The sequence below is a fragment of the Euleptes europaea genome, chromosome 1 (genome assembly GCF_029931775.1).
Source record: "Euleptes europaea isolate rEulEur1 chromosome 1, rEulEur1.hap1, whole genome shotgun sequence".
In the NCBI taxonomy this organism is placed as follows: domain Eukaryota; kingdom Metazoa; phylum Chordata; class Lepidosauria; order Squamata; family Sphaerodactylidae; genus Euleptes; species Euleptes europaea.
Window position 1 is genome coordinate 132,830,921 of NC_079312.1, and position 27,803 is coordinate 132,858,723.

The 27,803-nt window shown below is 46.1% G+C and overlaps 2 protein-coding genes across 2 annotated transcripts; one reads left to right on the plus strand and one right to left on the minus strand.

The window, feature by feature from the left end:
* Positions 1 to 443: 443 nt before the first annotated feature.
* Positions 444 to 6,999, minus strand: TK1 (thymidine kinase 1). Its single transcript, XM_056863996.1, has 7 exons — positions 6,916 to 6,999; positions 6,120 to 6,151; positions 5,492 to 5,605; positions 3,070 to 3,163; positions 1,225 to 1,314; positions 1,021 to 1,140; positions 444 to 678 (listed from the first exon to the last, which is right to left on the minus strand). Exons 1-7 carry the CDS (start codon positions 6,979 to 6,981, stop codon positions 490 to 492), a joined length of 705 nt encoding a protein of 234 aa, XP_056719974.1. The 5' UTR covers positions 6,982 to 6,999; the 3' UTR covers positions 444 to 489.
* Positions 7,000 to 12,921: 5,922 nt separating this feature from the next.
* On the plus strand, positions 12,922 to 26,885 carry AFMID (arylformamidase). Its single transcript, XM_056866885.1, has 11 exons — positions 12,922 to 12,971; positions 20,260 to 20,347; positions 22,036 to 22,140; positions 23,036 to 23,084; positions 23,302 to 23,387; positions 23,469 to 23,541; positions 23,735 to 23,832; positions 24,848 to 24,926; positions 25,853 to 25,985; positions 26,119 to 26,223; positions 26,856 to 26,885. The coding sequence occupies exons 1-11, from the start codon at positions 12,942 to 12,944 to the stop codon at positions 26,883 to 26,885; spliced, it is 876 nt and encodes a 291-aa protein (XP_056722863.1). The 5' UTR covers positions 12,922 to 12,941.
* The last annotated feature ends 918 nt before the right edge of the window (positions 26,886 to 27,803 follow it).

The window sequence follows — 27,803 nt, forward strand, 5'->3', positions numbered from 1 at the left end:
TAATCAACTTGAAGCAGTGAGACACATGTACAAAGTCAATAAATAAATGTTTTTGCTCAGTCTGGTCATTCCATCAGGAGTTGAATAACTGTCATATTTAAGAATTCCATACTGAAGGGTAAAAGTTTTTTAAAAACGACCTAATGAAGAAGAATGGCAGAGGCTAGAGTGCCAAGGTATAATTAATGTCCATTTTTAATGAAAACAGGTTCTGCTAGTGAGCCTAGCTGCCCCAGACTGGGGACAGTTAAACCCAGAAACGAGTAAAAACTGCAGGCAAGATTCACACAAGAGTGAAAGTCTGCAATATAGGAAAATGTTCCTCAGACAACGGTACTGAAGGGATCTTTTGCTTGAATGAGAAAAAAACTCAACAGCATGCTGCATTGTGCTCCTGCCTCATTTTCCCCTTCAGCAACTGTTCTGCTTCTAGTGTATCAGTATTAATCCTGTGAGGCATGTCCACTGAAGTCTTGCTTCCTGCCTCATTCACTTTGATGGGCTCCACTGCATGTTCTGACGGGCAGCCAAGACCTTCCTAGATGCAGTTATCTCTAATGCTTTGTTCCCTCCTGGTAGGTTCTCTTTGTTCTCAGGCACCGGCTGGTGCGATCGCTTCTTGAAGTAACAGACACGACAGACTGAATGATACTTATCTGCCCCTCCAATCACTTCTACCTGGTTGGACAAAAGAAGCCATGCTCAAATTCCTTTCCAGTTACAAAAAAGCAACATTATTCAGGTAGTCTAAAGCAGGGCTTCTTAAACTTTTCCCACTCACGACCCCTTTTCGCCCGAGAAAAGTTTTACGCAATCCTGGGTATAGAAAATAGGTATACAAATCAAACATTTACTGATAATGAAACATAAAGAAACCTTTTACTGTTGCCAATTTTTTCACAACCCCCACATTCAGTTATGTAACCCCATAGGGTTACATGTGACCCAGAGTTTAATAAACTTTGGTCTAAAGCATGTACTTTTGTCATAGATGAGAACCCTTCTAAGGAACAATCTTACCTCCTTCTCTATGCCCAGCCTCTTCGTGTAAGAGGCCTCCCGATAACACTCCATACAGACAGCATTTAATTTCACCACACTCTCTGCCAAGGGGACCAGCTGCAAGATGTTCCCAAAGGCCTACAATGAGAGAGCCAGGTATATCATATCTAAAGGATACAAGCAAGTCAGAAGCCACGAGAGAGTAAAGGTCTGCCAGTTTACCTTTCTCTGGAAGGTCCCATCGAGGGCTGCAACAATGACGGTTTTCCCTGCATTGGCCATCGCCTCAGAGAACTCTACAATATCTGGAAACTGTGGAATAAGAGGGAAAACAAAGTTACCGTCCCTTTGCAACATACACATTCCTCAGAAACTAGCACATGGTGCTGCATTACTCTCTACAATTGTATAAGGAAAATATTTACCCAAAAGGAAGACAACCTTGAATGTAAGACGATTACCCTAATGTTTATTAATGTATGTAACTAAATTGTATGTGAATTTAAGATAGACTCCTCTTTTTCTGGATGGCACACGTGAAAAAAACAAAACACAAGGGCTTGAATCCTGTAACTGCTTTCCGCATACATTTCACTCTTGCCATACTGTAGCTCATTTCCTCTGCTGCTAGAAATTCCATTTACAAAAGATCAATGGCTGTCAATGGGCATTTGTGCACAAAAAGTGCTGGTTGCAGAGGAAGAGAGCTACACTGTTAGAGCAAAGCAGTCACAGGATCCAAACACCAGTCTTCCTTTGAGGTAAACAGAGTAAGATAGGGAATGCCCAGAAGTGTTCATATGATACCCTTAAGCACCTATTTCTGAAGTTATTGAATAAAAGCCTGTATTCTTCTATTACTTAAGATATTCCATGCTGAGGCTTGTAGAGCTCCCCAACTCATACAAATAATGGAAAACTTGACAAACAGCAGCAGTTGCATAATAGATCCAGTACTATCCATGGATAGCTGTGTTACTCAAAACAATGCAAGTAGTGGCATCCCTGCATCCCCCAGAAGGTGCAATTGGATAAAGCCTACTCGCTAGGCAGGAATCTCACAGGCTAATTACATATTGCTGCATTTGTAGGCAGATGTTTGCTATTGTTGTATAGCATGGCAACAAAGTTAGGTAAGGCTCAAAAAGCCACTGCTAGGAGAAAGAAATAGTTATCTGGCGAATTTGTTCAGACCCCCTCAGGTTTTCCTTCACTTCTTTTATTCCCCTTCTGCTACTCTTTAGCAAACCCGGGGTGTGTGTGCTTGGCTCTACCTTGTGAGGCAGTCATTTTGGGGTGGCTATTACCTGACCTTGATGGCCCAGGCTAGCCTGATCTCGTCAGATCGCAGAAGCTAAGCAGGGTCAGCTCTGGTTAGTATTTGGATGGGAGACCACCAAGGAATACCAGGGTCGCTGGGCAGAAGAAGGCACTGGCAAACCACCTCTGTTAGTCTCTTGCCATGAAAACTCCAAAAAAGGGGTCGCCATAAGTCGGCTGTGACTTGACGGCACTTCACACACACACATTACCCCTTCTCAAAATTCCAAAGGTGCCCGCAGACTCAAAATGTTTTGGGATCCCTGACTTCAGGCATAACTAAGATGTATTAAGTGGCCCATCATGTGACCCAGAGTTTAATAAACTCTGCTTATGAACTTAAGCAAATGAGAAAAAAGTCCACTAGTCTATCACTCTTTGCAAAAATACCAACTATAATGTTGGACTACCAAAAATTGACCAGTAGCATACCATAGTCTACCTTCTGTACACTCATCTTCTACATGCTATTTAATTAATGGCTATTTTAACCCTGCTGTCAATATGTTGCTCTACTAAGTCGGTTAACTGCTATTTGAACTCCCTCACCACCATGAACCTAGAAAGACATACAATGACGACTGTTTCTAATAGAACTATCCTAGGAACGAGACAAGGCAAGTGTTTTCCTTATATTCAGGGACATTGATCCATATTCTTAATTTCACATAGAGCCCCATACCACTTCAAACAAAATTAGCAACATGTAACTGTACAACTGAAGTCAAATTAATACAATGAACTTACAAATTGGCCCTCATCTATACCAATCACCGCAGAGCTGAGGGCCTCTTGATGAACATCTTTGAGGCAACAAGCTGACAGGGCCTCCATGGTGTTCCTGTCCAGAAAAAGAAATGTTTGTGACATTAGAAAGGCTGTTCCAGGTTTTCGGTCTCTACATCGGGAGAACTCACACAAATGCAATCTAGCTTTGAGAAAGCTGTTTTAAGACAGGGCAGAATCACAACCAATGTTATGCATTGAACATTACAGGACCTGTTCACATGTAATAGTGAATGCGTGTACATCGGTTGGTGAGAAATAGCCAATTAGCGTTCATTTTACAAATGAAACGGGACCAGTACCTGGGTAAATATGGGGTTTAAATCACAGGTTCAGATGTACAAGCATTGAATTTAATAGGAGAATTACTCAACTAATTTATAAAGAACAATCAAGTGTACACTGTACATAGATTATATGTGCGATCAGTGTATCTTGTGAACTGGACTATTATGTAGTTTTAAATACAGTTTATTTTATTTCTGTCCTGCCACCTCCCCTGCTGCAGTGGGGCTCGGGGCAGCTAACATATAACATGTATTAATAAAATCCAATATATAAATACATAAACTTAACATCAGATTAAAATATATAATATAACCCTAAAAACTCCAAGATGGCACTTAATCATCTCTCCATAGGGGAAAACCCAGTTGATGCTGGTACTAGCATTGCCGGGGGGCGGGGGGTTGACATTCAGTGGCTCCCAACAGCTTCCACTGGAGACCAGAAGCAACCCAGAAGGAACACAGGCAGGTGGGTGGGGCGGCCAGCTGATGTCATAACCCATCGCTGCCCTTAACGATATGCCTGGCGGAACATCTTGGTCTTACAGGCCCTGCAGAAGTGAGCTAGGTCGTGCAGGGCTTGGGTCTCTCTCTAGACAGAGTTCCACCAGGCCAAGGCCAGAGCTAAGAAGGCTCTGGCCTGGTCAAGGACAGCTGGATACTCTTTGGGCCAGGGATTACCAGTTTGTTGTCACCTATGGAATGCAGAGTTTTCGCGGGGGGGGGGGATAATGGAAGAGGCAGACTCCTAAATACAAGGGTCACAGACCATATATGGTCTAAATACAGTAAATACTAAATACAGTAAAATGTTTGTTTTGTACATTAACAAAAATAAAAAGTACAAGCCAGTACGGTGTAAAGGTTAGGCTGTTGGATTAAGACTGAGGAGACCCAGGTTCAAATTCTCACTCCACCATGAAGTTGACTCAGTAACCCTGGGCATCTTTCAGCTCTTACTTCACTGGATTATTTTGAAGATAATGGAGGACTGGATAACCATGTGCCTTGCCTTGAGCTCCTTGGAGAAAGGGCAGGATAACAGTCCATACATCTGAGAAATGATCTGCCTCTGCTATTTTCTGTGCATATGCACTCAACATATGTATTGACATTTTATATAGTGATAGACGTTGGTTCTTGCCAAGGGGTTCACCAGGTTAAGGAAACTATATTAGCAAAAGGAAATGTTGGGGATCCCAAAATTTAGTTCAGCTCAGATTTAGATTTATTATTACTATGGCAAAGCAGCTCACCTGTACAAAGACATGTCCCAGGTAGTGAGAAGAGTCTAACTATCCCATCACATGGGATCAATTTGTGCCATAGAAGGAACTATGCCCCCCTTGTAGTGGTGTCACTGCAAATAGCCAAAAACTAGATTGTCACCTAGTGCTCAAGTTTTCACCATGTTGGCCCAGCAGCCCCCATGCTCCAAAACAGAAGGTACCAATTACTGTTTTTGATATCTGAGACTGCTTTTGTCTGTGCTCATGGCCACATATTAAGCTTTGTGTAGGGCAAATCTAGACTACACATGCCACAGAAAATAACTGCAGAAGAGTGGACAAAGACAGTACCCTACCTATATTTGTGATAATGGAGTTCACTATGAAAAATAGAAGATGAGGGTATCCTGGAACAGGTTGTCTTTTTTGCCTTATTGTTTTTATTTGGTATGAGCTTGTCTTGCAGAAGTAGATCCCACTGAGCTCAATGGGACTTACTCCTAGGTAAATGTTTAAATGCCTGCAGCCCGAGTATATTAATAAATGAACCTGAATCTGCAGCTCGAGTATTTTCTACCAGTTTAATAAATGAAATATTTATATGCTTGTCTCATGTTCTTTACTGTGCTTAGTTAGCCATAGAAATGACACAAATGTATCAAGAACACTGGAGCCCTAATCACGAAGTTGTTTGTAAGATACGAACTGGTTGTGTGGTGTAATCTGGCACATGCAACATAACACATATAAGCCTTGCCCCAAAGTTATGATTTCTGCTTCCTCTAGAAACCATATTAGGATTTTGCTTTTGTAGACAAACTGCCCTTTCTTCCCACTAGCCAAAGGACACCATTTGAAGTAATTTACCTGTCATGAGTGGAGACCCCGTTGGCAGAGTAGCGTGTATCTTTAGCATACTTGATCAGCAGACATTTGTACTGTGCAATTTGGAAACGGCGGACCCGGCGCATGAGTTCAGTGCTGCAAAGAAAAAGTGGGAAATGTTTAGTAGCAGGTGATAGCCAGGAGACTTGCCTGTGAAAAACTGCCTTTCCCCCCTGCCAAACACAAGATGTCAATATAGACTTGGACGCAATCAACTGAGTGAAGACAAAACCAAAGAAGCAGGGAGTCAGCCGTACCCTCTCCAGTCCCACAGGATCCACTCATGGCCCCAACAGGAAGGAAGGCACTTAGGAAAGCCTACTCTACCTTGAACTAGTTGGAAATTGTGCTGCAAGTCAGATCTGTAGTACAATACAGAGTCCTTCTGAGGCATGATACAATACATAAGCAACACCCCCACCCCCACCCCCACGTGCCTTGATACAGTTTTGCCAGGAGAGTTGGTCGGCAAGCTGTGGCACAACAATGAAGAAACAGACAGGTATATGCAACAGGTAGGTACACACTCCCCATGCCACTTGAGGCACTAAAACTGTAGGCTCAACATCCAGGCTACTAATTCTAATTAGAACAATATTGTTTTGCATACCTTTTCCCAGAGAACATGGGTCCAAAGATAACCTAAAGTGGAGAAGGAACAAAGGATAAATGGGATCAGGCGCATCTTTACCAAACATACTACAAATTGGTTGGCCTATACTGGAAACATGATGGTGAGGTAGACTAACTCATCCTATTCAGGAAGATTTCTTCTAGATCTTTTGGTAAAGAACAAACTTCTCTACAGACCTCCTTCCCCAGGCTGACTTTACTAACATCCAATCTGACCAACTAGTATTACTAATTGATATTACTGGTTTTGATCAATGACTTATCTGGGAGACCCAGTTCAAATCCCAGCTCTGCCATGGAAGCTTGCTGAGTAACCTCAGGTCAGTCACCCACTCTTAGCCTAACATGCCTCACAGGGTTCTTGTGAGAATATAATGGAGGAGAGGAGAATGATGTAAGTCGCCGTGGGTGTTGTTTTCAGAACAGAAAGGCGGGCTATACATTTGCTAAACGCCCTCTCCAGTTCCCGAACCCAGCAAGCTGTTCTATTCCGCCCTCTCTCCTTTTCCAGCCCACACACGGCCAAGAGCCCTAGAAGCATCACTCAAAGTCCAAACTCATCCCCTGCCAGAAAATATTTTTGTTAGTCTTTAAGGTGCTCCTGGACTCTTGCCCTTTTCTACTACCTCAAAGTCCAAACGACCTCTCTCCCCGCCCCAGCCGCATAACTCTACAACTGCAGCCCCTTCTTTCCAAAACTTTGGAAAATATTCATATTATATTAGAAAGTATTCATATTACACTAGAAACCCTAACTCCCACCCCCGGCTTGCCTGTATCTGACCGCGGGCCTTGCAGGGAGACCCCGGTTGTACTCCAGGCATTAACAGGCAGTTCATAATTCCGACTCTAGCCACGGCTTCCTTCTCCGATCTGTATCAATCGAACTGACTTTCGGCGCGCGCCTTTTTATATCCGGAACGAAGACCTCTCCAATCAGAAAGAGCCGCGCCAAGCAGCGGCCAATTAAAAGAAACCCCGCCTTGTCCGAGGCTTGGCGGGACAGCGCAGCTACCGTCCAGTTCTTTGCTCCCGGCATGCTCCGCGCAGTGAGTTTGTTTGGGGACAGGGCTAAGGCGCGCGCGCTTCAACGCTCCCCCTCGCCTCCGGCGTTTGCTAACGGCTGCTGCAGCTGGTTTTGCATTGGATTTGTCACTCTCTAGATGCACATTTTCCCCATCTGAATTCTCAAAACTCTGCATGGCGCCTTATTGTTGAGTTTTGAGAATAGGGATGGGGAAAAAGTGCATCTAAAGCAGTGGTTCCCAACCTTTTTTTGACCAGGGACCACTAGGACTTTTTTGTTCGGTGCAGGGACCCCAAGGTTCAAAATAAAAATTACAACAATTTGAAAATAAACTTTAATCATAACTGTTAGTTAAACATTAAACTTAGAATAATATTTGAATATATATTTTTATAATAGAGAACTTTTAATTGAAAATATTAATTTATTATGGGTTTATAACTTTGTTTCACGGACCTTAATTTAGTTCTCGCGGACCCCTGGGGGTCCACGGACCCCTGGTTGGGAACCAGCGATCTAAAGAGTGGCAGATCCAAGGCAAAACCTTCCATGAATAAATGGCCACAGCACGAGAGAGTGTATGGTTGATCTTGTGTGTGAAGCAGCAGGCGTTAGCAAACGCCGGAGGCGAGTGATGGAGGCTCAATGGCCTGGCTAGGGCTCCCAACTCTGGCTTGGAAAATTCATGGAGATATGTGGATGGAGCCTTGGAAGGTTGAATTTGGGGCCGGGCGGAAGCTCAGCAGAGATGTGTTGTCAGATAAAAAGAAGTATTCATACTGTGTGTGTGTTAAGTGCCGTCAAGTCGTTTCCAACTCATGGCGACCCTATGAATCAATGTCCTCCAAAGTGTCCTATCGTTAACAGCCTTGCTCAGATCTTGCAAACTGAGGGCCGTGGCTTCCTTTATAGAGTCAATCCATCTCTTGTTGGGTCTTCCTCTTTTCCTGCTGCCTTCAACTTTTCCTGGCATGATTGTCTTGTCCAGTGACTCTTCTCATAATATGTTTCTTCATACTGTGCATAGTTAAACTGTGGAACTCCTTACCCCAGGATGTAGTGATGGCCGCCAACTTTAAGAGGGGAGTGGACATGTTCATGGAGGAGAGGGCTATGCATGGCTACTACTAAAAAACGGATACTAGTCATGATGCATACCTATTCTCTCCAGGATCAGAGGAGCAAGCCTATTAAATTAGGTTCTTTCGAACACGGGCAGGATGGTGCTGCTGCAATCGTCTTGTTTGTGGGCTTCCTAGAGGCACCTGGTTGGCCACTGTGTGAACAGACTGCTGGACTTCATAGGCCTTGGTCTGATCCAGCATGGCCTTATGTTCTTATGCCATAGAGTCGCTGATCTCTGTAGTCTGGAGATCAGTTGTAATTGCAGGATAGCTCCAGGCCCCACCTGGAGGTTGGCAACTCTAGGCCTAGTGTACAGAGCCATTTTGTAGCCTTGTGTTCAACTTCTGGAAAATAAAACAACAAACGATAGTCATTACCTATGTTATGGCTGCAGTTGTAAACAATAAAATTATATTCCAAATAAGAACCATAGCACACACAGTTCGTACAGGGTTTGCACATTAGTTCTGAGACGAAGGAGTGAAAAAATATTCTACATGGTATCAGCTCATGCTGACACAATGTATATCCTATTAAACCCCCCCCCCCACACACACACACACTGGTGATGCATCAACATAGCAGCTCAGTGAGAAAATATAGGAGAGTGAGAGTTGCAATGGTACCATGACTGCATCAGCCAAATGATTCCCATCCGTACACTACTACAAAATGTGTTAGAGAAATGGGAATGCCACTAGGGATAACCAGCCTATCCTATCCATGGTACAAAGATTGGGCCCATCAATTGCATAAGAGTAACAATACCTATAAAATAAGTAGCATATATATACTGGCATCCTGCTTCAGGACTTTGGATAAAAGCGCCCTCCTCAAATCCCTTTTGGGTTGCCAGGTCTCTCTTTGCCACCGGTAGGAGGTTTTTGGGGCGGTGCCTGAGGAGGGGAGGGACTTCATTGCCATAGAGTCCAATTACCAAAGCAGCCATTTTCTCCAGGTGAACTAATCTCTATTGGCTGGAGATCAGTTGTAATAGCAGGAGATCTCCAGCTAGTACCTGGAGGTTATGTAGAAAAACGGCAGCACGCAGGCTCACAATAAATTAGAATTTTAAGTTTCAGTTCTTATCACTATAATTATTTACAATATTTACAACCACATTCAAACAATACACTCACAGGTGTTTCAAAAACAATATTCAAAAATCTATAGGTAGCATGGAAGCGAAAATGGACCAAAGCACTTGCAGTTCCCAATGCAATGGTGAAGAATGATGAAGCTGTGGCAGGGCGCAGACTCTTCAGCGAATTAGTCACGGTGTGATCATAAAGTAGGGTCCAGAACTCACAGCACAAATGCCCGGCTGGCTGAGGCAGTCTTTGCCCCGCAGGGCGGGAGACCGGGGGACTCCGGCACAACAGATAGATGGGAACGCTTTTCCCGGAATAAGTTCCCGCGTTTTCGCTAGTAAGCTTCGTCAGCCAATATCTCAGCAAATACAAGTTTTCATTGCCCAACCTACTGGTTCTCAGCCAGCCGGGCATTTGTGCTGTGAGTTCTGGATGCTACTTCATGATCGCACCGTGACTAATTCGTTGAGTCTGCACCCTGCCACAGCTTCATCATTCTTCACCATTGCATTGGGAACTGCAAGTGCTTCGGTCCCTTTTCGCTTCCATGCTACCTATAGATTTTTGAATATTGTTTTCGAAACACCTGTGAGTGTATTGTTTGAATGTAGTTGTAAATATTGTAAATAATTATAGTGATAAGAACTGAAACTTAGAAAAGACTGTGGTTCATTCTAATTTATTGTGAGCCTGTGTGCTGCCACTTTTCTACATAGACTTGATACAGCCCTAGGTGTTTATTTTTCTTGGTAGTACCTGGAGGTTGGCAACCCTTTACCTTTGAAAGAAACATTTTTAAATGCTGGAGAGTATGTCAGTGTCTGCAGCTCAAAACAAACTGTTCCACTGTGTCACTTTAATGACTAACAAATGGGTTGTAGCATACGTTTCCATGAACCGGAGCTCTGACAAAGTGTGTTCTGTTTCCTAAAAGCCTCAATGAATTTGTTAGTCTTCAAGGTACCACAAAACCATTTCCCCTTAGAACTGGCACAATTATATTTAGGGTTGCCAACTGTGGCTTGGGAAATACCTGGAGATTTTGGGGTGGAGCCTGAGGAAGGCAGGATTTGGGGAGGGGAGGTACTTCAGCAGTGTATAATGCCATACAGACCACCTTCCAGAGCAGCCATTTTCTCTGGGGGATCTGATCTTTGTTATCCGGAGACCACTTGTAATTTTGGGAGATCTCCGGGCCCCACCTGGAGGCCAGCAATAATAATATTTGCTCACATTATCAGAAAGTCTAGCAAAACTGATCACCATATTTAGGTTCTAGCTTCATCTCGCACCTTGTATTGGGTACAGTTTGGCTCTCCAAATTGTTAAGCATTAAGACAAAGGGTTCAGAATCCCACACACACTCTGGTTGTTGATTATTTGGTAGTTGTCCCTGCTGAAGGATATGAATTATTTACTGTTCTTTTTCAGGGCTTCTGTGCTATCATTTAAAATTTAATTAAATAGCTGTCTGGTTTGAGTCACACAATGAGGGAATGGCCAGCAAACTATTATAGTTTCGGATGTGTTTTTTGTTTGTAATTGGGGGGGGGGTAGGTAGGAATGGGAGTGTTTCACAGTGAACACTGGCCTCAGTTATGGTCAATTTGCATATTCAGTGGCACGAGTAAAATACTGTCACTGCTATAAAATCTAACCTTCCACCTATTGGGAATCTAGCTATTAAAGAATCCTGTTTATTCAGCAGCAATGCTCTCTGCGTGCGTGTGTTCCTCTCCTTTTCCCCCATGGCTGCATTTCTTATGCTCTAACAAGTTAATATCTCTGTAATTAATTTTGACTGTTTTGTTTGCATATTTCAAAACATGATGATCCTGAAATCTATGCAGAGTGAAAAACGTACATCTGCAATAGTGCGAAATCAAGAGTGGAGGGGCTGTTGCTGAATGATAGAACATCTGCTTGGCATGCCTAACATCCAGGTTCAACCCCCAGCATCTCCAGTTAAAAAAAAAGTTTGGGTATTAGATGATGTAAAAACATATAGCTAAGATGCTGGAAAACCACTGACAGTCTGAGTAGACAGTACTGCCCTTGATTCAGTATAAGGCAGCTTGGAGATCTAGAATGACAGAAATCAATCAAAGCTGGATGATGGGGGGAGAAGGTAAAAGTAGTGGGATGGCTGAAAATTAAAAATGGAAACACCAAAGCTGGAGAGATGTAGGGGACATAGGAAGGTGGAGCTTTCTACCAAAGTACAGACTCTGATTTCAGAAAACTATGCCGTTATCAGACCCTTTCATCCCCAGTGGGTGTGGTGTGTTTATTGGACACATTACAAAAGGGACAATCTGTTCCCTACTCTGATATGTGAGTGTGTTGGTTTATTCTCATGGGGTAGAGTCCCTGCTCCTTAGTTTTCTTTATTAGTTAGAACTGCAGGAGCTGCCTTGTCCTGAATCCAGTTGCACCAATCTCTGTTTTGATGTTGTTTTGAACACACATGCCTCTGCTGTGTGGACCTAAATGCAGGAACCTCCTGATTTGCAAGCAAAAGGGAACATCACAATGGGAATAGCTTTATTTAACAGATGTACACTGCACTGTTAATAAGAAACAAACTTCCAAGGTAGTTTCCAATGAGCAATTAAAATATTGCACAAATTATATACTACAAGATCAAGATGAAGTGAAACAAAAACACATAAAAAGTAAAAAAATAAATTAGGGTGTATTAGGGCAAATCCAGTAGCAATAAGACAGTTGCTTTTAAAAGTATAAAAATAGCTTATTTCTGCCACGTACCTTAGAGGTGTATGCTCTTCTACACATACGTAGACTTTCTATCTGTAAATGCTAACAGAATACCTTTGAACTGAACTATTCTGCATGAAGATTGCAAAATAGGTTGCCTGCCTCCAGGTGGGGCCTGGGAGATCTCCTGGAATTACAATTGATATCCAGACTACAGAGAACTGTTCCCATGGAATTTTGGAAGGCACAGCCTGTGGTATCACATCCCTGATAACCTCCCTCCCTTCTTGAACTCTACCTTCCCAAGGCACAACCTCAAAATATCCAGGAATTTCCCAAGTTACAAAGCAAAAGCATTCTGGGAAACAGAAATTGCCATGGGTTGGATAAGAACGGGTCTCCCCCACTCCCTCTGGGCAGCTGAAGCAGAAAGGTTTTATTCTTCTCCTAGTTTTTTAGACAGTTACATTACTACAAAGAAGTTTATCCAGAATTTGTGTATGGGTTTTAGCTTGCATCAGGAGAAAGGCAGTTTACTTAGCTGGGCTGTCTGTTCTAAAGCAAACACAGAGCATAAGTGTGACTGATTGTGATCTGTTTCCCCTTGTGGGAGCATGTTTAGCCTGTTTCTCTTATCAGCATTTTTACTCTAAGGCCTTGGGATTGCTGACCTAACTCATGAACTACATAAAGTTTAAAGACCAAGATTCCTTGAATAGTTTGCTCCCAAAGGTTGAATTCAGTCACGTGGATCTAGTAATTCTAGTCTAGTGGCTCTGCAATATACGCCTCCCACAGACATAAGTAATATAGAATAGGCCACATCTGAATCGGTGACATGGGGAAGTGGCAGGAAATGACAAAGGAGGTAACGGAATTTGTTGGGGGGGGGAACTGTCATTGCTTGTGTTTTACAATTACAGGCACGAACAAATGTTGGGGCTTTTAAAAAAAGAAAACAGTGTATTTTTAAAAAGTAGCCATTTAAGGTAGAATTGCCATGACTTGTTCCCTCAATTATAGCAAACAGGCCAGACAACGTTACTGGCAACCTGTGGCAGTCCAGTGCTTTCTGTGTTGTTTTTCTGCCTTTTTAAAAGATGTGATTGCAGTACTGTGTCACCAAGGAAAGTGCTACATTTTCAAAGGCACTTTCCCCATATTCTAAAACTGGACTCAATCCTGCTGTTGAAAATGGACTAGACTAAATCCTGGTGAAATTTTGCAATAAAATCAGTCAAGGGGGTGGTGCTGGGTAGGTGGGGGTAGGTGGAAAAGATTAGGCAAAGTATTTTCCTATACAAGGGAGGGGCAGAAAGAGTTGAGGGAGGAAAGCTTTGTTTTTGTGACATGTCACTGAAGCCAGAGGGTATCAAGAGTAAATGTAATGTGAAGAAAGCAAATGTCGTGCCCCGGGCTAGGTGGCACTTTGCCAAAGTTGGGGTCTGGGGCGGCTATTCGGGGTTGAGGAGTTTCCTCGGCCTCAGACCACTCAGCCAGGGAATCCGAGCTCTCTTCCCCGCCTGAGTCCGCCAGGGTTGTGGGCTACTCACAACTAGCCCATCCCAGCTATCCCCCTCGGCGTCCACACCACAACCCTTTATGAACACTCCGCCCACTGGCTCCACCCTCCAAGCCCATAAGGCCCTGGGATCCCTTTCACTTTCGGGGCCCCTCTGGCGGCGAGGTCCTCTCTGCGACCCCGTCCCCGCCCGGCTCTCGCCCTGCCACCGCTCAGCTGGCTGGCGGGCACGGTTCCTGGTGCCCGATCCAGCGGCGGTCCGCCATGTTCCGGGGTTCTGGCTGGCCCTGGGCAGCGCGTCTCCCCAGGACCTCTGCTTGATCCCTCGTCCGGTCGCCGGCCTGCAGAGGGGAGAGGAGGGTTCCCTGAGGAAGCGGTGCACCGACCTGGCCCTTGGAGCCTAAGGCCGCGGGGTTCCTCCACCGCTGCCCCCTTCCTGGCCACCCCACCGTTTGGCCTCCTTCCCGGCCGGACCCTGTCTCCCTTCCCTGCTTGCAGGTCGATGTGGCCGCCTCCTGGTTCTCTCAGGTGCCAGGTGAGTGGTGGGAGCGGGGACGAGTATGCGATGCCCGGGGAAGGGCCGGTCGCAGGACACCCCCCCTTGCGGTGCCGGCTATGCGGCTCTCATCCTCCGTTTCGTAGACTCGTGACAGGTAATCCGCCAGTATGTTCTGGGCGCCCGGACGGTGTTGAATGGTGAATTGGAACGGCAAGAGTGACACATACCAGCGGAGAATGCAGGCGTTGTGATCCTTCATCCAGCTGAGCCACTGTAGTGGTGCATGGTCCATAACCAGGATGAAGGGGTTATCCGTGAGGTAATACTGCAGGACCCCTACAGCCCACCGGATGGCCAGGGCTTCTTTCTCTACCGTAGCATAACCCAGCTCCGCCGCCTGCAACTTCCGACTCAGGAATAAGACTGGGTGTTCTTGCTCGTTGTACACTTGCATCAATGCTGCGCCTAAGCCGGTCCCGGAAGCGTCTGTGTGGACGTGAAATGGCCGGTCGAAGTCTGTATTCCGAAGCACTGGGTTGTGAGAGAGGGCTGATTGCAAATCTTGAAACGCCGTGACTTGTTGGGGTGTCCAGGGCAACCGATGCGGTAGTGTTTTCCACAACCCGTCCGTGAGGGGCGCTGCCCGGCTAGCATAGTGCGGTATGAACCGGCTGTAATATCCCACTATGCCCAACAACCGCCGAAGCTGCCGCTTTGTCTGCGGTGGCGGTACCGTTTCGAGGGAGGCTACTTTTTCAGGGATGGGCCTCAACAGTCCCTGACCGACGATATACCCGAGATACCGGAGTTCCCGGAACCTGACCCGGCTCTTGGATGGATTGACCTTTAGTCCTGCAGCGGTTAAGGCCTTGAGGACTGCAGTTAAATGTTGCAAGTGGGCTTCCCATGATGGGCTGAAGATGACGATATCATCGATGTAGGCGACAGCAAATTGATGACACTGGGCTAGTACGTGGTCTACCAACCTTTGAAACGTGGCTGCAGCACCATGGAGTCCAAACGGCATTACCTTGAACTGGTATAACCCTGAGGGCATGGCGAAAGCTGTTTTGTCCTGATCTTCTAACCACATTGGAATCTGCCAGTATCCCTTTGTGAGGTCTAAGGCCGACACGTATTGGGCTGAGCCTAACTGATCTATTAATAGGTTGGCCCGGGGCATGGGGTAAGCGTCAAACTGGGCGACCTTATTTACCTCTCGATAGTCAATGCAGAAGCGGATACTACCATCTGGCTTGGGCACGAGTACTATGGGGCTCCGCCACGCACTCTTAGAAGGTTCGATGACCCCCATTTCCAACATCTTTCTGACTTCCGACTCCACCGCCTGCCACCGCTTCCGCGGGATCAGCCTCCAGGGTGCCCTGACGACCACGCCTGCCGGGGTATGGATCTCGTGTTCGACGGCCGTGGTATATCCTGGCGTCATTGAAAAGACCGGTCGGTGGTGGCTGAGCAGCTCTGTCGCTTGTGCTCTTTGGCCCAAGGCAAGTCCCTCTTCGATGTGTGGCAACGTTCCTGGGCCTTCGTCGAGCCCCCAGGGGATTTCACCTTCCGGCAATTCCAACGGTTCTTCCCCCACTCCACACAGGTGGGCGTTGTCTGTACAGGGAACCCATTCCTTGAGGTTGTTAAGGTGCACCTGTTTTCTCTGTCGTCGGCTTGTACCGCATTGGACTTCATAGGTGCATGGCCCTATCACTTTTGTCACTTCGAAGGGCCCTTGCCAGGGTGTTCCACCCCCCAGCCCGAAGACTCGGCTCTGGACCAAGACTTGGCTACCTAGCTGCAGACTGCGGGGCTTGGCTGTCCGGTCGTAGTAGCTCTTCTGGACTTGCTGTACTTCCATGAGGTTGCACGAGGCTGTCTCTCTAGCGACTCGGAGCCTTTCCTGCAACTGTCACATGTATTCTGGTGCCTCATGTCCCTCGTCCGGCGGCCCCTGTCCGGCCAACTGACTCTCTGCCACCCCCAAAATCCCCCTAGGGATATGACCATATAAGAGTTCAAAGGGGGAAAACCCGGTAGAAGCCTGGGGGGGTCTCCTGAACAGCAAAAAGAACGGGGTCGAGATATAGATCCCATTGTTGGGGCCGGTCCCCTGCCAACTTTCTCAGCATACCCTTGAGAGTTTTATTGAACCTCTCTACCAGTCCATCGGTCTGGGGATGGGCTACTGATGTAAATATCTGCTTTATCCCTAATGCCCTGCACAACTGCTGTGTAATGGTCCCGGTAAAGGACGCCCCATGGTCGGTCAGGATCTCTTTGGGCAACCCCACCCTTGCAAACAAGGTGATCAAGGCCTGGCAGACTCCCGGGGCCTGCATTGTTCTCAAGGGAATGGCTTCAGGGAACCTGGTAACATAATCGACAATGACCAGCAAGAATCTGAAACCGTGAGCAGTGCAGGCGAGGGGTCCCACGAAATCCATGCCTATATGTTCAAACGGAGTTTGACTAACTGGTAATGGGTGAAGGGGGGCCCGGACAGGGGCCTGCCGGGACCACTGCTGACACTGGGGACAAGATCGACAGAAGGTCTTCACATCTCAGGAGATGGCCGGCCAAAAGAACCAAGCCAACAACCGAGAAAGAGTGTTCTTTACCCCCTGGTGACCTGCCCAGGAGTGGTCATGACTCATTCGTAGGATCTCCCCCTGATATTCCTGCGGTACCAACAACTGTCTCTGTTCCCTCCCGGCCTCTTGTACCACCCGGTACCAGTTACCGCCCTGTAATGCTATATGTGGCCACCGCTCAGCCCTCCGCCCGTCTTGTACGCGCCCCTCACTCACAGCCACCATGTTCCGCAGCGCCTGCAACGTCGCATCCTGATTCTGGGCATGTTGGAAAGCTGGGTCCCCCATCCACTCCTGGGCCCTCCCAGATATTCCCGCAGCATCTTCATCTGTTGTTCCTCCTCGCGAGGGTCCTGGATTCTCCTCTTCTGTCTCATCTCCACAGTCTGCTTCTTCTCTCGACACCTCCCTGTTTTGGGCCCCGAGGGCTTGTAGCTGGTCAGGGAAGAAAGGGGCATCTCTCCTGATCAAGACGGGGTAGGGTAACATTTTAACTAGGGCGACTTCACACTGGTAATACCGAGCCCTCCATTTCAGGCCCACGGTCACCACCAGGTATTGTACGTGGTGTTGATGGAAGCAAGAAATGGTAGCCACTTGGACGATTGGCAAATTCCTTGGTACGAGATGTTCTTGGACCATCGAAATTGACGATCCGCTATCCACCAGAGCTTGCACAGTCTTTCCCCGGAGCGTGACAGTGGCCAATAAAGGCAAAGGCCGGGCTTCTCGCCCCATGCTGGCTTGCATGGCTTCCTCCCATCCCACATCACACTCCATGAGTGGGCATTCTTGTTTGAAGTGGCCCCATTGGCCACAAGTGTAGCAGAGGCCCCGCCCTTTAGACTCCCCGGTTCCCAGGTCTTCCTTGGAGGGGGCCTTGGTCCCGTCTGAGGATACGTGGGACTAGGCGTGCCCGTCCTCCGCGGGTCCCACTGGCACTACTGAGGCCCCGCAGGTCTTTGGGGAGGTGAAATGTCAGCTAAGGCTTCCTGGCTTTCGGCCTCTGCCCATCCCCCCCGGCATCTACACCTCAATGGAGACCTGCCCGGCTAATCATTACTGTGTTACCAGATCCCGCGGAACAATGCCTGGGAGCCCTGGCAATCACCTAGCTATTTCACACATTAGTTTCATGTACGGTTTTTCCTGTGAATAGTTACCGGCTATTACCTTCTGTATTGTTTCCTTATACCTAAACCATCAAGGCAACTCTGCCTCAACTCGGCCCTTTTGTATTGTGTCCTGAAAACTAATCAATCCTATGGTATGTACCCTTTAAATGTACTGGTGTTTCCCCATGTCTGCATTCTAGCCTTATGTCTCAACGGACCCACTGAACTCTCTGGCTTTCTTAAATAAAACTTTTAAACTCTCGATTATGTCTGGAGTAAAGTTCCTTATGAGAGAAACGCAACGAGGTGCTGGAGTCTTACAACAACCCAGCCATTTGTTTGAAACAGAAACATTCCTCATTTCCTATTATTAGGGTTGCCAACTCCAGGTTGGGAAATTCCTGGAGATTTTGGGGGGTGGAGGCCATAGAATCTACCTTCTAGAGCAGCCATTTTCTCCAGGGGAACTGATCTCTGTTGCCTGGAGATCAGTTGAAATCCCAGAAGATCTGCAGCTACCACCTGGAAGTTGGCAACTATGAAGCACCCCCCTTTCAACCACTTCAATATCCCACTCACTCAGCCCGGCCATATATGCTGAGGGAAAAGCGTTGGCCTGAGTATATTTGTGAGGAGATTATTTTCCTTCTCCTCCAGTCCCACACCAGTATTTACCTCAGAGAGAAATATGACATGAGGCTTTTTAACTTAAACAGACAAAACAGGGAAGTTTATTGAACAGAACTCACAGAGATTGGTTTTCAAGGAAAAGGCAGAATTTGGAGGGAAAACTCAGAGTCAGACTTATATACACAAGATTACTTCAGAGGAATAGCTTAGATGTTTTCTTCACTCAAGTTCCTTTTGTTCTTAGTTTCAAGCTTAGTTCTATCCCTCAGAACTGTTATTCAGATTCAGACTCTTCGTCTCTGTCCCCAGCCTAGCTCTCTCTGACTACCCCACCTCAGTGGCTGTAATCTCCACACCTCCCTGCTACCGGAATAGCTCTACCTCAGAGACTAATTCCCCTTTGTGACCTGAGGATGGGCCCTGTCTCTAACCCAATTCTCACTCCTGTCACTACCACAGGTTGTGTGTGTCAATAGCTTCGGCTTTAACAGAACCCCTCAGGTTCACAGAGTACAGTCTGGCGTCCGCTCAGTCTCGCTACCAAGCTTCCAATCTATCACAGTCTCCTCTCAGGCTGGGTCCCAAGCTTCAGATGCTTTCACAGCCTTCTATCCAGGCTGGATCCCAAGCTTCAAATACTTTCACAGCCCTCTATCCAGGCTGGGTCCCAAGCTTGGAATACTTTCTGTCTCTCAGAGCTCAGGGTGTCAGCTCTCTGGCTCTGCCCACTCTTGGGGCGAAAACGCATGGTCGCTTTATTCTCCTTTAATCCCTGTTTCAGCCAGGATTCAGCCAGGATTGAATGCATGTGTTTCACTTAATGTGCATTCAATCCTGGCTAAAACAGGGATTAAAGGAGATAAAGTGACCGTGCGTTTTCGCCCTTGGTCTGTCAGCTCTTGCTGCAGATTAACCCCTTATCCGTCACAGCAACCCTACCTAATATTAAGAATAAGCTCTATAACAGTAGTCTTCAATCTGTGTTCCAGGGAGCCTTCAGGTTCCTCAGAGGTTTGTCATGCATTTGTCAATGAAAAACTGGTAATTCCCTGAAACACAGCTTTTATTTATTTCCATATTTATACCTTGCTTTCCTCTCCAATGGGAATACAGAGCAGCTTACATTGTTCTCCCCTCTGTATTATCTTCACAACAACAGCAGTAGCCCTGTGAAACAGGTGTTCCTCAGCTCCACATCAGGATTGGGCCCTAGCAGCATTTTTACATTACTTTAGAATGGTGGCAGCATCCCCATGGTGCACATGGGGACACCCTCACAACTAGTCTGGCCCTCAGTAAAAGTGCAATCTGTAATTCTGCATAAGATCACCCTGGAAGTTACTTTTTCCTCTTGCTGAGCTATTTCCCCTTTTAACTTCCTGCTGCCTTTAGTCAGGCCTGTTGCGGGAAGAGGGGGCACAGAAGAGAGACTGTTGAATTCATCATTTTAAACACACATATTTGCTACAAATGTTGCGCTTGTATGTTCTCTCAGACACATGTCAACTTTCAGGCTAAGAAATACAAGGCAAAAGATGTACAACTAACTCCCGTCTGCCTTGCGTGTAATCCTACTGTATGGCCAGTAATTTACAAGCGTTGTTGAAATATAATCCTTACTTCTCTGTTCCCTATTAATATACAACTCTTTGTCTATTCTGGTTAGGGATTAGTGCCCCTTCTAAACGTGCTAGTGTTTTTCTGCCCTGTCCCAGTTTTGTTATTTCTGGGCAAAAAGGGGGGTGGTGCTGGTGTGGCCATATTAGCTGTGTTCTCTCTCTCTGCAGGAGCTGGAAACTCAGTACTCCCCTAGCAAGTGGTCTCCACGGCCGGTCAAGGATGTGATTGAGGCTCATATACAGGCAACCACTGATGGTAAAGGGACTGGGGTGGGCTCAAACTAAATGGGACATTTTTTAGCAAGTCAGATTGGGGTTTACCTGATCCAACTCTCTTTCCTGGCCTCCACACCGCAGCTACAGGGAACATATTTTCCCAAGCACCACAGGCTGGCCAGATTCAGATGGGAACTGTGGCACTGGGGAGGGGTGCCTCCCCCATGCAATTTTAATGAACCAAGACGGAGCTAGGGAGTGCTGCATAAGCCCTGCTGTGGGACCAATAACACTCCCCTGGGCCATTTCGGCTCTAGAAAACAGCACGGGGGAGGCAGAGGCCTCTCCTCCCCTGATGCTGTGGTCCTGATCCAAGCTGGGGCCTGCAGTGCTTGGGGAAGTAAGATCACCCATCCTGGCATTGGGTTGCCAGGGCCAGGTTGGGTAATACCTGGATATTTGGGGGCGTAGAGCCAGAGAAGGGTGGGGTTTGGGGAAGGGAGAGACTTAAATGGGGTATAATACAATCGAGTCCACCTTCCAAAGCTGCCATTTTCTCCAGGTAAACTGACCTCTGTCGTCTGGAAATCAGTTGTGATAGCAGGAGATCTCCAGCTACCACCTGGAGGTTGGCAACCCTCTGACATATGGTTGTGGGGAAAGTGAGGGGGAAGCCCAACTCACTAAGAAGTCATGTGTAGTTTGCACCTTAGCAATGTGCCAAGTGGGAGAAGGTAGAAAAATCCTGTTTCTAGTAGAGTATCTAGTGAATGGGGGGGGGGGGTTTCTGAGAAAGAATGTGTGTGTGTGTGTAATGTGCCTTCAAGTCGCAGCCAACTTATGGTGACCCCTTTTGGGGTTTTCATGGCAAGAGACTAACAGAGGTGGTTTGCCAGTGCCTTCCTCTGCACAGCAACCCTGGTATTCCTCGGTGGTCTCCCATCTAAATACTAACCAGGGCTGACCCTGCTTAGCTTCTGACGAGATCAGGCTAGCCTGGGCCATCCAGGTCAGGGCCTGAGAAAGAATACTGGTGGTCTTTGACATTTAAATTGTGGAACTCCCTGCCCCAGGATGTGGTGATGGCTGCCAACTTAGAAGGCTTTAAGAGGGGAGTGGACATGTTCATGGAGGAGAGGGGTATTCATGGCTACTAGTTAAAATGGATACTAGTAGGGTTGCAAGGTCCCTCTTCGCCACCAGCGGGAGATTTTGGTTTGGGGAGGGACCAAAGCCATAGAGTCCAATTGCCGAAGTGGCCATTTTCACTATCGCATTGAAGTCCCTCCCCTCCCCAAACCCCACCCTCCTCAGGCTCCACCCAAAAACCTCCCACCGGTGACAGAGGGACCTGGCAACCCTAGTTAAAAAGGTTCTGTGGATGCTCTCTTGCACTGTAAATATAAAATATTTAGTGGTATATGGAGACTTTTATTTTTTTTTAATGAAGTCTACCCATGCTTGGTGTGTGTGTGTGTGTGTGTGTGTGAGAGAGAGAGAGAGACTCCTTGTAGAGAGAGCAGTAGGGCTCACTGGACCTTGAGATCAATGAATAGCCTTTTTCCTGCTGGGATTATATAGCCATGGCAAGGCCTACTTTGTTTTCCCCCACAGTCGGTAGAACAATGTACAGTTCTAACTGTATAGACTGTTTCATCTCAGAAATGTGGGAGAGCTGACCAGTTATGGTGATGGCTCCATCTCTCGGTTCTTTTCTTCATTCTGCAGCTACCCGCAATTCCCAGGCTGCCACCCAGACTCTGCTGAATGTCCCTTATGGGCCTGGAGAGGGAGAGAAACTTGATGTATATCTTCCTAAAGAGCCCTCTCAAAGTAAGAACACCAGGGATGCAGTGGAATGAAGGGGATGGGGAGAAGTGAAATGGTGATAAGGCTGATTGTAACTACAGATTTCCAGAAAGTTTAAAGCCATGGGGGGGGGATTCCCCCCCCCCATGAAAAACAGAAATTAGAGGGGAAATGGAAATATATGCCATACTTTGCTGTCAAACCTAAACCTGTTTGGTTGCTGTAACACCATAAAATGCATTATTTATAACTTAGCTAGCATATAAATTGTATTAATTGGAATATTTATGGAATTTACAAATGCTTTGTTAGTTTTCCATGAGCAAAATTGCAAGTAGACCAAATATTCAAACAAGAGAAACCTGCCAATTGCTATATCCCGTTATCTTACCACTTTTCACTTATTAAAAAAATAACTTTTTCACAACTTCCCCAAATTCTCCAAATTTTCCATCAGAAAAAATGAATGCTATACATTCTGAGTAACACCTCGTCTTAAAAACCATTTCATTCATTCCAGAAGGAGAAAAAAAAACCATAGGAACTTTCCCCCGTGCTTTTCATAATTTCCCTATTTTTCCATTGGAAAAAAATGAAAAAACCTCCTGAGACTTTTTCAGACTATACATAATGAGTGCCTTGTCTTAAAAAGCAATTCACTATTTTCAAAAATAAATGTCATAGAATTTTTTTCAGTGCTCCCCAAAATGGTTTTCCATTGGAAAAATGGAAAAGAAATCCTCAGAGGAAAGGCGGGGAGTGACAAACACCCTTATTTATTCATTTTTCTTCTGGACTTTCACATCTCTAGTTGTGAATGAGAGCCATCCTGAAGAAAGAGAAGGAACAGTGAGTGGGCACTGCATTAGCTTTAGGGGGTGGGTTTTGCTGCCTGGTTACCCACTATATCTCTTTTCAGCCTTTCCCCTGGTCCTCTACATTCATGGTGGCTACTGGCAATTGCTGAGGTGAGTTGTGCTGTACGTTCCTTATGCAAAAGAGAACAGTGGCCCTCAACCTTTGCCCATGGGACTCAACTGGGAGACTTCCTCAGCCAACAGAACTCCCTCCCCCCCACCGCCTCCACATGGGATTCCTGTTCTCCCTGTTCATAGGGCTGGGATAATGGTAATGATGAAAGGGTACCCTGTGACCATCTTTTCCTTTTTGGCTTCCCACTTCAAGCAAAGAAGTTTCAGGCTTTGCTGCATGCCCTCTAGCATCCCATGGCATTGCCTTGGCTGCAGTAGACTATGATGTGGCTCCCAAAGGTAAGTGATGGCAGTGGAAGAAGTTTCTCCCACTCCCTGTTCTACTTGGTGACAAACTTGGATTCTGTGCTTTTTGCTCAGGCAAGCTGGAAGAGATGGTCAGGCAGGTGCGGCATAGTGTGGCTTTTGCAGTTCAACAATATACAGGGATCAGGTAGGAGCTGCTTATATGCTCGTGCGGTGCTATGCGTCTGCATGAAGCAATCTGGAGAGGGGTGTCCTGGGGAGCACTCATATCCTCCCTAAGTCCATCAAGGGGCTGCTAGACACCTCTGCTACCACTTGAGTTCTGGCAGTGCAGTTCTAGCCTCACTGGCTCATTGCAACTCCATCTCATTTGCTCTTAGTGGTATTTATTTGCTTGGACATTCAGCGGGAGCTCACTTGGCAGCCATGGTGCTTTCCACAGACTGGACAGAGTTTGATGTTGTGCCAAACATCAAAGGTAACTGTTTGGGATTTTGAACCCTAATGAGGCATTTGAGTTGAATGAAATTAAATCTAGGGTGACATCTTTTGATTTTAGTAGTACGCAGGAGAGGGCATGGCAAGTTTGCTCTGTGGCTACTTATGGTTTAATCCCTTCTAAATCCATTCTTTTCATTTATGTCTTATGAAATGTCTTTCATTTAACGGTATATCAATATAGAAGAGCGTTTAAGTTGGCTAGGCTGAATGCATTCCTGTCTAGGGTTACCAAAGGATGCTTTGCAGGCATTCCCTATTCAGACAGAAGCTGCGTATGTGGGGATGGCCATACAGAGACCCTGGAACATATTTTGCTGTACCGTTGTTGATGGGATGATCTGAGGTGAAAATATTTAGGGCAACTCCTACTTTATATATTTTATCTCTCCCCGCAATGTTTAATTCAATTGTTGTTATTTGGTACCAATAAAAGAATCACATTATTAGTGGCTAACTTTTTGTGGGCAGTAATTAAATGTAAAAAGGGTTAATTTTGGGGGTTATATTAGTGTGATGCTGCTTGTGGCCTTTTGGCTGTTTAAGCAATATCATTTAAGTAAGTTTGGGATTTTGAATTCTGATATTCCACAGCTTCCCTTTGTGGCTCTATGGAATATTACATCAAGTGTCCTTAATGGTCAAAGTTGTTCCAGCATGACTTTTCCTTACTAAGGCTTTGTGGGTTTGTCCCAGCATAGTGTAGTGGTTAAGAGCGGTGGTTTGGAGCGGTGGACTCTAATCTGGAGAACCGGGTTGGATTCCCCACTTCTCCACATTAGCAGTAGATGCTAATCTGGAGAACCGGGTTGATTTCCCCACACCTACACTTGAACAGCTGGGTGACCTTGGGCTAGTCACAGCTCTCTTATAGCTCTCTCAGCCTCACCTAGTGTCTGTTGTGGGGTGGGGGAAGGTGATTGTAAGCCGGTTTGATTCTCCCTTAAGTGGTAGAGAAAGTCAGTATATAAAAACCAACTCTTCTTCCTTTTCAGGAGCCTTTCTGGTGAGTGGTGTGTATGACCTGGAGCCTCTAATGAACACCTATGTCAATGATGTACTGCACATAAACTGGTGAGAGTTGTATCTTAGAACAGGAGTGCACGACTTATAGAGGCTAGCAAAATGGGGCTCCTTGAGACACTGTTCCTCCTATTCTTGCTTCAAAGCCTACTGTTGATAGCCCATAACAAATGAATGGGTGGATCACCCATGTCTTTGTGGCCCAGGCATTGTGGCCTTTCAGCTCCCATATTCAATCCATGGAAGGTTGTTCGGCTTCCTGTCTGCTGAATACCACTGGCTTAGGGCCTCACTTCACACAAACTGAACACAGATGTGGATTGTGGGCTGAAGATGCACATAGCCATGCTCATGCTCAAGTTTGAGTTCTGTTCCATTTTATTCCCCTTAGTTGCTCCAAGATAAATAAGAGGCTTTTGTCTCCAAATATATACAGTCCCCACACTGCATGACTCTTCACTGTCCCACAGAATCTGTTGTCATGCACATGTTGCCAACTGTTCTCACATTTTCTCTGTTCACATTTTTCATCAGGACATACAATCTTTTTGCTTGACCACATACAGACATACACACTAGGTTCTTTCATGCCCAAACACTCTGCTTTCTTTCTTGCACCTGTGAAGATAAATGCTTGTAAAAAAAGGTGTTCTGAGCAAAAACTGGTATCTCCTTGCTTTAACAGAACCTTTGCCCACTCCATCTGACTCTGGCCATTAACACATGGCTCAGTGCTCCTTGTTTAGTCCCTGATTATTCTCATGTTTTTTGATCCCGCTTTCCAGAAAACGTAGCGCATGGTGCGAAGGAGCTGGTAGGAGCCGCCATCGCTCTGCACTCCTCCACCCTGCCATCCCCCAGGTGGACGCGAGGGGAAACCGACAGTGGGTGGAGACGCGGGAGAGGGGGTGAGTGAGAGAGGGAGGCAGAGTCTTATTCTGATCTCTGCACAGTCTTACCTATTTGTCTTTCCCTAGGGAAGTGGTCCAGTCGAACAGTCCTTTGCAATGTGCCCCTAAGTTGAAGGGCAGGAAGGGTTGCCATGTACTAATTGCTGTGGCACAGCATGACTCTCCTGAATTCCACAGACAGTCCCGGGAGTACTTTGAGGTGTGTGTATATGGGTGAACCTCCACCATGCCTCCAAATCCCAGTTGCCTAGTCATAAAACAAATGTATTTCTAGACACGTGCAACTAATAGATTCAGGATAGTTTTGTTAAATGCCTTCTGCTTCCTCACAGGTTCTACGCACAACTGGCTGGAGTGCTTCTTTTCTGGATATTGCAGACACAGATCACTTTGACGTGGTTGAGAAACTCTCCCAGGAGGACTATCTCCTCACACAGGTATAGAAGTAACATGATGGCTGCTGCTTCAGGCAAAGCGCACCACCATGTCTCTCAAGAATCAGTGATTAATTTGTGTGGCATTGAGAACTGGTCCAGGTAGCAAGTAGCAAGCAAGGCTTCTGAAGATGCTTGTACAAAATTATTGAACTTACAAGCCTTGCTATCAGTGTAAACAGTGACAACCAAGTGTCATCGGAAATGGAAGGGACAGTGAGGCCCCCTTCACACAAAAACCCTGCACCATATGAGCTGCTTTCCTGAGTGATGTGATTCCATGTTGCTAGATTATTCTCACACATTGATGGTCTATGTGGTGGTGATGATCCCAAGATCTAGTTCATCCATGTGTTGCCATCCCTACCAATCAAGTAGGAAAGACCCCCCACAACTGGCCCTGTGGCTGGAATATTCATACGCACTCCCCCAGTGGCAGGGGATTGCCCCATAGAGAAGTAGCTTATGTGGTGTGGTATGAGAGTCAGACAGACAGACCCAACTCTGGTATAATTATTTGACTCTTGCATATTTCTCTGCATTTCAAAGTAATTCATTTCTTTGCACTTTCTAAATGCTTGTACAGTCTGTTCAACAAAGACATATCTCTGAAGCGTGCTTTCTTGATGTTTCAGGTTATCTTGCATATGGTTTCAGAAGAGTGATTGGTTGGAAAGCAACGAAGCTCTCAGCCCAAAGTTTTCTGCTCCATCTGTGAGCATACCTGCATCAGTCACACATGCTTGACTTTCCCCCCCAATGTCTTACTGTGGTGCCTTCACATTTCAAACTGAGATTGGCCTTCCTCTCATGCTCTCCTTTTTCAACTACAGTTGTAGCCAGTCTGGAGTTGTTTTTTTGAGGGGTGGGTGGGGAAGGGAAATATCTGTTCTAATCTGAAGCATACATTTCCTGCTTGATTTTCTCCAAGGTATTCTTGAAGAGAACCTAGTTCCTTACACGTGAACTGCTTGAGTCACACATGGAGATAGTCTGTTAGAAGACTTTGGATTCCTCCCCCTGGTCCTGTGAAAAAACTCCTTCCTTCCAGCTTATTGAGAACATTAAAATAAAATTAGGGCATAAATTCCAGCTGCATTCATGTTATAAATCACTTCTTCCCAGGAGCTAGTCTGGAAATGAAGCTGAGCACATAATTGTTGCATAAATCACTGTGTGTGTGTGTGTGTGTGTGTGTGAGTGAGTGTTAAGTGCCGTCAAGTCACTTCCGACTCATGGCGACCCTATGAATGAAAGTCCTCCAAAATGTCCTATCTTTGACAGCCTTGCTCAGATCTTGCAAATTGAAGCATAAATCACTACTTTTCCTTATTATACCAACTGTCAACTGAAGGATGTGTGTCTTTCACTTGTGGTACTAGCTGAACACTTAGCTGAAACCCTGGGTCCATATCACACTGATGGCCCAGGCTAGCCTGATCTCGTCAGATCTCAGAAGCTAAGCAGGGTCAGCCCTGGTTAGTATTTGGATGGGAGACCACCAAGGAATACCAGGGATTCTGTGCAGAGGCACTGGCAAACCACCTCTGTTAGTCTCTTGCCTTGAAAACCCCATAAAGGGT